Source organism: Mastigoproctus giganteus, chromosome 9, assembly GCF_048544385.1.
Source record: "Mastigoproctus giganteus isolate SK-2022 chromosome 9, ASM4854438v1, whole genome shotgun sequence".
NCBI lineage: Eukaryota > Metazoa > Arthropoda > Arachnida > Uropygi > Thelyphonidae > Mastigoproctus > Mastigoproctus giganteus.
In genome coordinates this window covers 30,021,373-30,034,579 of record NC_143583.1, presented here as the reverse complement: position 1 = coordinate 30,034,579, position 13,207 = coordinate 30,021,373, and the positions used below count along the sequence as shown (strand labels likewise).

The window sequence follows — 13,207 nt, the reverse complement described above, 5'->3', positions numbered from 1 at the left end:
TTGCATCGACATTCACACATGAGGAGTTATTCAGCGAGGGGAATGCCAGAGGTGTATTCAACTCTAGCAGTAAGCTACAGAATCTTGAAATAACTGGGAGTAAAGTGGAGGAGAAACTGTTGAAGATAAACCCAAGAAAGGCACCCGGGGTGGATGGGATCTATCCAGTTATATTAAAGGAGGCAGCAAAGGAAGTAAGCAAACCCTTATCCATAATTATGAGAGCTTCCTTGGACTCAGGGGAGGTACCCATAGACTGGAAATGTGCAAATGTGACCCCAATTCACAAAGGAGGATCAAAGGCTGACACAAGTAATTATAGACCTGTGAGTTTAACTTCTGTTCCAGGAAAATTAATGGAGGCACTGGTTAAAGAAGCACTGCAGGATCATTTAGACAAGACTTCAGTTATAGCTCGGACACAGCATGGTTTTGTTAAGGGGAAGTCTTGCCTGACCAATTTGATTGGATACTATGATGCAGTCACAAAAGAACTGGATGCAGGGAATAACTTTGATATTATATACTTGGATCTTAGAAAGGCTTTTGATACTGTTGCACATGGAAGACTGCTACACAAATTGGAGCAGTGTGACATTGGAGGCAAATTGCTGCTATGGATAAAGGGGTGGTTGAAGGGGAGAAGACAGAGAGTGGTAATCAATGGACACTGCTCATCGTGGACTAAAGTTATTAGTGGAGTCCCTCAGGGCTCAGTGTTGGGTCCATTATTATTTTCTTTATTTATAAATGATATTGATGATGGTATATCAAGCTTAATGTCCAAGTTTGCAGACGATACAAAGGTTGGCAGGGTTGTCAAGGACACTACTGACACTATGCTGCTGCAACAGGATCTCGAAAGGTTGAGCAGATGGGCTGAGAGGTGGCAAATGAAGTTTAACATTGACAAATGTAAAGTACTACACATGGGAAACAGCAACCCCAGAGCAACGTATCAACTCTGTGGTACCACACTGACAGTGGTAGAGAATGAAAGGGACTTGGGGGTGGTTGTGCAGGAAGATATGAAGTTCTCTGAGCAGTGCAGACGGGCTGCAAGAGTAGCTCATGGAGTATTGTCAATGATATACAGGAATTTTTCCAGCAGGGATAAGGAGGTGATTATTCCATTGTATAAGGCAATGGTCAGGCCACACCTAGAGTACTGTTTACAGGTCTGGAGGTCTCATTTCAAGAAGGATGTAGAGCTGCTGGAACGAGTACAGAGAAGGGCAACAAGATTAGTGAATGGAACAAAGGGGTACTCTTACGAAGAAAGGCTTAAATTTTGCAAATTACAGTGTCTGGAGACTAGGCACCAGCGAGGGGATCTGATAGAGGTGTATAAAGCCTTGAATGGTTTAAGCATGCTCAATGCTGATGGGATTCTTCCTCTAGCTCAGAAAAATCACCTGAGAGGGCATAAATTCAAATTAAGGAAAGACAGATGTAGGATAGACGTGCGGAAATTTGCCTTTAGCCAGCGGGTGGTTGGTTGGTGGAACAGACTTCCATCCCTTGTAGGGAGGTTTATAGCCTAAATAAGTTTGTCTCAGCTGGACAGGTATTTTGAACGAACAGAGGGGTGAAGTGGGAGTGGTTTTTTTTTTTTTTTTGGCTGATGCTGCATAAGCTTGCTTTCTTGCAACAAATGCCTCTACTAATCTCGGTTATACTGAGTTTGAAAAGAAATATACCTGTATTTTTTTGAACCATAATTTAGGTGATTCATCTTTCATTTGAAACACCTTTACTTGAATGGTATTGTATTAAATTCAGGATTTTAAAAAAAGCTCAAATCACAAAATATTATTTTAGTAACTTCTTAAATTCAAAATTGTGTTTTGCCAATTATGATTTGCAAAATTTATCCCATTTAATATGAGATAATTGATGATCCCATATTGATGATCTTTTACAGATTGCTGATGAACTGAATTTTGCATCTAATAATAAATAAATAAATTTCTGTTTATACTCCGGGACGACCAAACGGTCAGAGGAGTTCACAAGATAGACAGAATACAAGAAACAGCACTGTATTCAGTAGTCATGGGCTTGAACCCCGCTCACTCAAGGCATGTGTACTTATGCACCCGTGCGCCTGACCACTAGGCTACGGCGGCCTCTTCATTCACATATGAAGTTTTTAGAGATGAGTTGAGCAGTAGTCAGTCAAATTGTTTATAATAATAGAAAGTAAGGTTGTAGAGATTGCTGAGCTGCAAACGAACAAAGCTCCAGGGATCTATGTAATCTTTCCAGTTATATTAAGAGAAGCTGCAAAAGAGGTAAAGTAAAGTGCAATTGAGTTTTAACGGTGATAAATGTAAGTAACTGATTTTGGTAATGGTAATCCCAGGGTAACATACCAACTGGGCAGTACCAAACTCAAAGTGGTGGAGTATGAAAAAAATTTAGTGATAATTTTACTGTGTGATATGAAATTCCCTCTGCAGTATAAGCAAGCTGATAGAACAGTTCATGGGATTGTGTCAATGATACACAGGAACTTGGGCAGCAGGAACAAAGAGGTGATTGATTGTCCCATTATATGAGGCAATGGTTAGGCGACATCTGGAATACCAAATACAGGTTTGGAAATCTCATTTTAGGAAGAACGTAGATTTGTTGGAATGGGTGCAGAGATGGATAGATCCATGTTTGTCTCTACATCCTTTCTAAAAGATCTATATTGATCTTAGTTATTGCACTAATGGATATTCTTACCAAGAAAGATTGAGGTTGCAGTTGCATTCTCTGTAAACTAGACATCTGTGGGTGACCTAATTGAACTGAATAAAGCTTGAGAATGGTTAAGTAAGTAAACTGAATGCTGATAGCATTTCTCTTTCTGAGATGAAACACAGAAGGGAACATAAATTTAAATTAGAAAAGGATGACTGCAGATATGAAAATTTGAATTCAGCCAAAGATTAATCACTTTTTGGAATAAACTTCCACCTAGTGTTGGTGGAGGTAAGCAGTTTGAATAAGTTTACAGAAGAATTGAATTGAATTATTGGAGGGAGTGGACATGGTTTTGGTTGGTTGGTGTTACATAAGTCTTGCCTCCTTTCCTGACAAACAGTTTTATGACCAGGGTCATAAAAGGCATGGTATTCAAAATCACATGTAAAGGGAACACTGATTGCATTATTTGATACCAAGCGGATGGTGTTTATCAAAAATTGTTACATGAGGTGTCACTGTTATTCTAGCTTACTACCAAGGAGTTTTAGAATGATTGAGAGATGTTAGATGCATTCTGCTTTAAATGACCCGAAAAATGGCAAAATGGTTGATTTCCTCCTCCAGTAATGATATTCCTGTTATACTAGAAATATTCCAGAGGGAGAATCTTGATCTGATTATCAACAGTGATTATTCATGCATTAAGAATTTGCAGATAAAAGAATCACTGGGTGACCGTGATCATAATGTACTGATGTGGGAATTACTTAAAGATATAACTACCATCAAGGCTAAAGGGAAGGACTTTTGCTTTCGTAAAGGTGACTACAGAGGTCTCAGACAGTTTTTAAATTTTGTACAGTGGGATTAACTGATGATGTTACCAATGTTGAATTCTAAATGGGAAGCTTTCAGGGACTTAATTTTGGAGGCTACTAGGCTTGTCATTCCACCTAAGAAATACTGTTCAAGGTTTAGGCCTAAATGGATGTCAGATGAATTAATGAGGCTTGTGGCAGAGAAGAAAAATGTATGGGATGCATATTAGCATTAGCATTAGTAGAGGCATATGATGCAAGAAAGCAAGCTTATTCAGCATCAGCCAAAAAAAAAAAAAAAAAACCCCTCTCCCATTTCACCCCTCCGTTCGTTCGAAATACCTGTCCAGTTGAGCTTTAAATTTGTTTAGGCTATCAACTTCACCAACAAGTGATGGAAGTCGGTTCCACCAACCAACCAACCACCCGCTGGCCAAAGGCAAATTTCCGCACATCTATCCGACATCCGTCCTTCCTCAATTTGAATTTATGCCCTCTGAGGTGATTATTCTGAGAAAGATGAAGAATCCCATTGGCATTGAGCATGCTCAAACCATTCAAAGCCTTATACACCTCTATCAGATCACCTCGCCGGTGCCTAGTCTCCAGACTCTGTAATTTGCAAAACTTAAGCCTTTCTTCGTAAGAGCAACCCTTTGTTCCATTTACTAATCTTGTTGCCCTTCTCTGTACCCGTTCCAGCAGCTCTACATCCTTCTTGAAATGAGGCCTCCAGACCTGTATACAGTACTCAAGATGTGGCCTAACCATTGCCTTATACAAGGGAATAATCACCTCCTTATCCCTGCTAGAAAAATTCCTGTATATCATTGACAAGACACCATGAGCTACTCTTGCAGCTCGTCTGCACTGCTCAGAGAACTTCATATCTGCCTGCACAATTACCCCCAGGTCCTTTTCATTCTCCACCACTGTCAGTGTAGTACCGCAGAGTTGATACATTGCTCTGGGGTTACTGTTACCCATATGTAGTACTTTACATTTGTCAATGTTAAACTTCATTTGCCACCTCTCAGCCCATCTGTTCAACCTTTCCAGATCCTGTTGCAGCAGCATAGCGTCAGTAGTGTCCTTAACGACCCTGCCAACCTTTGTATCATCTGCAAACTTAGACATTAAACTTGATATCCCATCATCAATATCATTCATAAACACCGAAAACAACAACGGACCCAACACTGAACCCTGAGGAACTCCACTAATAACATTAGTCCACGTTGAGCAGTGTCCATTGATTACCACTCTCTGTCTTCTGCCACTCAACCATCCCCTTATCCATAGCAGCAATTTGCCTCCAATGCCACACTGCTCCAATTTGTGCAGCCGTCTTCCATGTGCAACAGTATCAAAAGCCTTTCTAAGATCCAAATATATAATATCAAAGTTATTCCCTGCATCCAGTTCTTTTGTGACTACATCATAGTATCCAATCAAATTGGTCAGGCAAGACCTGCCCTTAACAAAACCATGCTGCGTCTGAGCTATAACTGAATTCTTGTCTAGATGATCCTGCAGTGCTTCTTTAACCAGTGCCTCCATTAATTTACCTGGAACAGAAGTTAAACTAACAGGTCTATAATTACTTGTGTCAGCCTTTGATCCTCCTTTGTGAATTGGGGTTACATTTGCACATCTCCAGTCTATGGGTACCTCCCCTGAGTCCAAAGAAGCTCTCATAATTATGGCTAGGGGTTTGCATACTTCCTTTGCTGCCTCCTTTAATATAACTGGATAGATCCCATCCACCCCAGGTGCCTTTTTTATGTTTATCCTCAACAATCTCTCCTCCACTTTCCTCTCAGTTATTACAAAATCATCCAGCTCACTGCCAATGTTTACTTTACCTACATCATTCTCCTTCCTGAATAACTCCTCATGCGTGAATGTAGATGCAAAATACTCGTTTAGATTGTTAGCCACCTGAGCAGTATCCTCAACTGTTGAACCATCAATATCCAGTGGACCAATCTGATTCATCCCTTTCCTTCTCGAGTTCAAGTATGTAAAGAACTCCTTTCTGTTTTTCTTTGCATCCTTTGCCAAGGATTTTTCGTAGTCTGCCTTTGCCTGCCTAATCTCCTTTGTGACTTGGTTACAGACCAACTTATATCTATCATAGGCTTCCATGTCACCCATTAATTTGTATGTATCCCATGCATTTTTCTTCTCTGCCACATGTCTCATTAGTCCATCTGACAACCATTTAGGCCTAAACCTTGAACAATATTTCTTAGTTGGTATGTAAAGCCTGGTAGCCACCAAGATTAGTTCCTTGAATGCTTCCCATTTTGAGTTTGCTGTTGGTAACATCATCAGTTGGTCCCACTGTATAGAATTTAAATACTGTCTCAGACCATCATAGTCACCTTTACGAAAACAAAAACCCTTCCCTTTACCTCTGATGGTAGTTACCTCCTTGAGTAAATCCCACTTCAACACACTTTGATCACTGCCACCTAGTGGTTCATTTATCTGCAGGTTCTTAATGCATGAAGAATCACTACTGATAATCAGATCAAGAGTATTGCTCCCTCATGTTGCCTCACGAACATGCTGATGTAGAAAACAATCATCCAATAAATCCACAAAAGCCTTGCTAGTGTGCGAGTGACCAACCCACAAATTCCAGTCAATATCTGGGAAATTAAAATCCCCCATTATAAGACTCTCTGATTTACTGGCCCACTCTATTTCCCTGTACAATATATTATTATACTCATCAGAGTCGTTAGGCCTATAGCACACTCCTACTCTCAATTTTGATTTCCCTATGCTTATGTCACACCAAACTGACTCGACACTGCCCTGTCCATCGATGTCAACTGGCTTCACTTCCTTTGACTTTATGTGTTTCTTAATTAATAGCATAACCCCTCCTCCCCTCCTGTCCTGTCTATCCTTTCTATATACATTGTATTCCCCAAATTCCAGTTCCGCATTACTTATATCTGTGTGACACCACGTCTCTGATATCCCAACAATATCTGCCTTTGATGTTTTGAGCAATACCTCAAATTCATCAAATTTATTTACCAAACTCCTAGCATTGGTGTACACGCAGGTATACATGCACCTGTTTCTATTCTTAGCTACCCTAACACAACCCATGTGTTTACTTGTAACGCAATGACTACCAGCAGTCTCTGAAATATCCTGCATCTTGTTTTTCAGACTTCTGCTCATTTGAATAGAAGCAGTGCAAGAATCACTTCCACCTCTGCCAGTGGCTACTGTTAATCTATTAGTCCATGTATCCCCCCCAACTAGCAGTTTTCCGACCCACCTAACACTGCCTCGACAGCATCAGCAAAAATTCTTGCACCCTTTCTATTTAAGTGTATCCCACCCTGTAGAAGCAATCTCTCCTGTTAACAAGTACAGTCCAGGCTGAAAAAAATTCTACCCCTTGAGCCTTGCACAATCCCTCCAGGGCCGAATTGATCGACAAGGCTCTCATCATATACTCCCTCCTATCGTGTATATAAAGTATCAGGTAACACAGAAGCCTATGGCAGGTATAAACTAGTCTGTAATCAAGTCACAAAGGAGGTTAGGCAGGCTAAAGCAGATTACAAGAAATCTTTGGCAAAGGATGCAAAGAAAAACAGCAAAGAGTTCTTGACTTATATAAACTCTAGAAGGAAAGGAATGAACCAGATTGGACCACTTAACATAGATGGGTTGACTATTGATGATTATGCTCAAGTAGCTGATAAACTAAATGAGTATTTTGCATCTACATTCACACATGAGGAGTTATTCAATGGAGTGCCAGAAGTTTATCAAACGCTAACAGGGAGCTAAATGATTTTGTAATTAATGAGAGCAAAGTGGAGGAGAAATTGTTGAAGTTAAACATACGGAAGGCACCTGGGGTGGATGGGGATCTATCCAGTTATATTAAAGGAGGTAGCAAAGGAAGTAAGCAAACTCATAGCCATAATTATGAGAGCTTCCTTGAACTCAGGGGAGGTCCTCATGGACTGGAGGTGTGCAAATGTATCACCAATTCACAAAGGGTTTTCAAAGGTGACACAAGTAAGTGACTGTAGACCTGTTAGTTTAACTTTTGTTAAGGGGAAAATAATGGAATTACTGGTTAAAGAAGCATTGCAGGATCATCTAGACAAGACTGCAGTAATAGTTAAGACACAGCATGAGTTTGTTAAAGGGAGGTCTTGTCTGACCAATTTGATTGGATACTGTGATGTGTTCAGAAAGGAACTGAATGTCAAAAATAATTTTGGTATGTAATTAGATTTCAGGAAAGCTTTTGATACTGTTGCACATGAAAGACTGCTGTACAAACTGGCATTAAGGGTAAGTTGCTACAATGGATAAAGGGATGGTTGAGTGCCACCTAAGTGACGTAATGGGGCTTACCATCGAGAAGTTGTGCATGAGTGGATTTTATGGAGGCAGGCCAACTGGACTTCTCCTAAATCTTCTGTAATATAAAGATATTGGATCCATCAGTGTTTTAGACTGTCTGATAACACACAGAATTCCTGTTCTTATGTTACCTACTTCCCAGTGCTTATGTCACACCAAACTGATTCAACATTGCACTGTCCATCTATATCAACTGGATGCACTTCCTTAGATTTTGTGTTTCTTAACTAACAGCATAATCCTTCTTTCCTTCCTTCCTGTCCTGTCTATCCTTTCTGTATGCATTGTATGCCCCAAATTCCAATTCTGTATTCCTTATATCTGTGTGACGCTGTGTCTGTGATATCCCAACAATATCTGTCTTTGATATCTTGACCCTTTTCTTTTTATTTATCACAATTTATAGGTCTCTAACACACTTCTTGTCTAATTTTTGTTTTCTTAGTGCTTATGTCACATGAAACAGACTGAACATTGCACTAACAACTCGTCTTCATTGGATACACTACCTTAGATTTTATGCTTCCTAACTATGAACATATCCCCCCCCCACAATCTTATCTGTTCTTAACCATGTCTCTGTTATTCCCATAGTGTCTGCATTTGATAACTTGACCAGTACTTCAAATTCATCAAATTTGTTTACTATGCTCTTAGCTTTAGTGTACATGCAAGTATACTTGCAAATGTTTTTACTCTTAGCAAATGTAACACAGCCCATGTATTTCCTTGTTCCATGAGAGTCTACTGCAATTCCTGAAATCCCCAACACCTTGCTTTCCAGGCTGCTGTACATTCTAATATAAGCAGTGTAAGGATGTAAGTAGTGCAAAAATTGCTTTCACCTCTGCATGTTGCTCCTGTTAATTTGCTGGTCTACATATTCTCCCAGACTTGAAATTTTCTGTCCCATCTAATACTGCTTCAGTAGCCTCAGCATGTATTCTTGCCCCCCCCCTCTCTTTAAGTGTATCTCATCGCTTAAAAAAAAAAGCCCCTACTTTTAATTAGCTCAGAATTTTACCCCACGTCCTTGCGTTGTTTCCTCAGGGCCAAATTGATTGACAAGACTCTCATCATGGGCTTCCTATTGTCTGGTCTGTGCAAAATTGCACAAACTTCCATTTTCAGGCTATTAATTCCCATTTTCCTGAAAATAGAGTTGCTGACAGTAGTTGCCTCTTGTGAATTTCTGATTTCTGTCATTTTGGATTGTTCTTGTTGTCTGCTGATTGAGAGTAGGTTCGGTTGTTGAGGTGGATGATTGAGAACTAGGTGTGATTTTAATTAGTTTCAGACCTGTTCTTCTAGTTCTCATAAACACTCATCAGAACACTGAGTTCGCACTGAATTTCTTTACACTCTTTGTGCCCAAGTGAAGAAATTCAGTGTGAACTCAGTGTTCTGATTGAGCAGTTATAGGAACGCAAAAAACAGTACACAAAGACATTCCCTTTGGCTGTATAAATAAAATATTCAAAAAAGAAAGGGGAAAAAATGTTTACAACAGGTTTATATTTCCCCTTCAAATGAACATCTTTGCAAACTCCCTCATTAGCTGATTTTATTCTCTAAGTAGCGTGGATTAGTCCTTTTCTTTCATATATGCCATAATTTTGTTCATTATAATATCTGATGATTTATATAAAAAATACATAAATTTTTCTTTCTCTTTCTTTCTTTAGAATCGAGAACTACAGATTATGAGAAAGTTGGATCACTGCAACATAGTGAAGCTGAAATATTTCTTTTATTCTAGTGGTGAAAAGGTAATGTGATCATATAGAAAATTAACATTTTAAATTACATTTAATGTAAGTTGTTTATCTTGACTTAGTAATTTCTACATCTTTTACAGATGAGCAAATTAACAATCCTTTAGCTATTGAGGTGCTTGACAGTCCCAGACAGTATTTGGAAATTTAAAATTTCCCATTATAAAACATTGATTACTGGTCCACTCTATTTTTCTGTACTGTTGTTTGTTGTACTCATCAGAGTCATTAGGCATATAACACACCCGTACTCTCATTTTTGCTTTCCCAGTGCTTATGTCACACCAAACTGACTCAACGTTGCACTGGCCATTTTGTGTGTTTAACTAAGAGCATAACCCCCTCCCCCTTCTATCTATTTTCTGTGCACATTGTACTCCCCATGTTCAAATTCTGCATCATTTATATCTGAGTGACACCACTTGTCTGATATCCCCACAGTGTCTGCATTTGATGACTTGACATTCAAATAATTCCTCAGATTTATGTACTATGCTCCTAGCATTAGTGTACATGCAGGTATACATACTGCTGTTCTTACTCTTAGTTACCCTTACACAGCTCATGTATTTACCTGTTCCATGATGACTCACAGCAGGCCTTGAAATCCACCAGTACCTTGCCTTTCGGACTACCGCTCATTCCAGTAGTATTAGCAATGCCCACATTGAACAGGGAAGCCCATGGCTTATGCTGCAACAGCCAAAAAAAAAATAAAAATGAATAAGAGAAAAGGAAATAGACAACCTATGCATTTCCTTCCACCAGCTGACCTTTGAATTCCCCCAAACTGTCAGCCTTTACCACCCATGCAGGTAACTTATTCCAGTAATTTATAATTCCCTGGCTAAAATAAAACTTCCTGCAATCCAGTCTAAACATCTTCCCCCCCCACCCCTGTAATTTGAAATTATGGCCCCTAGTTCTAGAATCTCCTTTAAGGTGTCTAGTCTCGAAGCTCTGCATTTAACATATTCAAAGTCTTTCCCCATATGGATGCCCTTTTGTCGATCTTACCAAGCAAGTTACCCATCTTTGGACACTTTCAAGAAGCTAGATGCTTTTTTTTTTTTTAGGTTTGGTCTCCATACTTGAATGCAGTATTCCAAGTGTGGTCAAACAACAGCCTTATGTAATGTGATTATGACGCCCTTATCTCTACTAGCAAATGTTCGCTAAATCATCGATAGGACACGATGGGCCTTCCTTGCAACCTGTTCACAATGCTCAGAGAACTTCATGTCTGACCATATCGGAACTCCCAAGTCCCACTCTTCCACTACTGGCATGCATACTTACCATATGTATGGGGCACTATGGCCATAGTTGCCGATGTGCCTAATAAATCCCTAAACAAACAAACTTTTTCCACTACTGATTTTGGTTCAACTCCACCAAGTGTATAAGTTATTTTGGGTTTACTGTTCCCCAGGTGTAAGACCTTGCATTTTGCTTAATTAAAGTATAGCTGCCATTTTTCTGACCATCCCTGAAGTCTATCTAGGTCACTCTGAAGAAGCTCTGCTTGGTGGTGATCATTAACTACTCTACCAATCTTTACATCATCTAGAAATTTAGATATCATGCCATCTATCCCTTCATCAATGTCATTTATGAAAACAAAAACAACACTGGTCCTAATACTGATCCTTGGGGAACCCCCACTTCTTATTTCTGAGGATGATTTTCCCTGTGATTCCAACCCGTTCCAGCTTATAAAGTAACCTCTCTTGTGGGACTGAGTCAAATGCTTTACTGAAATCTGAATAAACTATGTCAGAATTATTCCCTAAATCCAGCTCTTGAGTGATCCTGTCAAAATAGCTAACCAGATTATTTTAACATGATTTTCCCTTTACAAAACCATGATGTGTATTGTACAGAATTCCATTTCTATCAAATGATCCTGAATTCCACCCTTGATCATTGTCTCCATGATTTTCCCTACTACTGGAGTTAGACTGATAGGCCGGTAATTTCCCACTTCACTCTTAGAACAGCACTTATTAGCACCTTTCCACACACAGAATCACACCTGAGTCTAGTGATGCTTTCATAATTAGGTTCAATGCACTCACTTGCTGCCTCCCTTAAGATTATAGGGTATATGCCATCGACCCAACTATCACTGCTTCGATAGCATCAGGAAATATTTTTGCGCCCTTTCCCTTTAAATTTATCCCCTCCCTGTAGAACTAGTTTCTTCTGTTAACAAGCACGTATCATGTTTAGAAAAATTCTTGAGCTTTGCAGTCTCTCCAGGATCAAATTGATTGACAAGGATCTCATTATATGATCCATGGTAGTAATGAGATGGAAAAATGCTAATAGTTGAAAGTTAATGTACAGGGTTGTTAAAATTAAAGTATCCCTACGTAGAGGGCTCTGGAGCGAGTTCTAAGGCTCGTACCGAAGAGAAATTTGGACAACAGGTATAATAAAGAATGTGCTCGACATTTATTGTGGAAAAAAAAAAAATTAGTTACAAAATTTGTCACTATATGGCACTATGGCAATACAAATCACTTGAACAGTGCTACAGTTGTTCATTGTGACCTCCATTTTGGTCAACAACAGTTTCCATTCGAAGAACAACATTTTCTACAACAGAATGTAACATGTCAACTGGAATAGCCAGCACATGAAGTCTAATGCTGTCCTTCAGATCTGCCAGAGTTTGACATCCTTCCCGATACATCTGCTTCTTCAAAAAACTCCACAACCAGAAGTCGCATGGGGTGAGGTCCAGTGATCAGGGTGGCGAAGTTGTCTGGAAACAACGGCTGATGACCTGTTTGTCTGTAAAGTGTTGCCTTAGCAATCTTTGGACACAATGGTGGATTGGATATACATGTAAGATGGTGGGATGGCCACCATCTTACATGTATATGGTATCCTGAATGCACCCACGTTGTTGCAGCTCTGGTATTGTGAAATTTGCCAACATTTCATAATATCGCTGTCCAGTGACCAACAGCTGTAGGGTCCAGTCGGTGTTACCAGTTCAAAAAAATATGCCCAATCATGAATGTGGCCATAAATCCACACCACACAGTTACTTTTGGAAAATGCAACAGGACCTCTTGGATAACTGGAGGGTTTTCTGTTGCCCAAATGTGACAGTTGTGCATATTCACTTGTCCATTTAAGCAAAAGTGGGCTTCATCACTCCAAAGGATGTTCCATGGCCAAGTGATATCCAGTATCATTCGTGCCAGAAACTGAAGTACGTATGTGAAACGAATATCTGCATCACCATGCTTTTGCTGCTGTAGCATGTGGTTTTCTGTTGCCCAAATGTGACAGTTGTGCGTATTCACTTGTCCATTTAAGCAAAAGTGGGCTTCATCACTCCAAAGGATGTTCCATGGCCAAGTGATATCCAGTATCATTCGTGCCAGAAACTGAAGTACGTATGTGAAATGAATATCTGCATCACCATGCTTTTGCTGCTGTAGTGTGCATCTTGTAAGGATAGTACTGCAACATCTGATGCATCACTAG

The 13,207-nt window shown here is 39.7% G+C and overlaps 1 protein-coding gene across 1 annotated transcript in view; it reads left to right on the top strand.

The window, feature by feature from the left end:
• Positions 1-13,207, top strand: part of sgg (glycogen synthase kinase 3 beta homolog shaggy) — a 299,419-nt gene that overhangs the window by 122,077 nt on the left and 164,135 nt on the right. Inside the window, exon 3 of the mRNA XM_090381919.1 lies at positions 9,614-9,697. Coding sequence (XP_090238045.1) covers positions 9,614-9,697 — 84 coding nt within the window. The remainder of the gene's footprint in view (positions 1-9,613; positions 9,698-13,207) is intronic.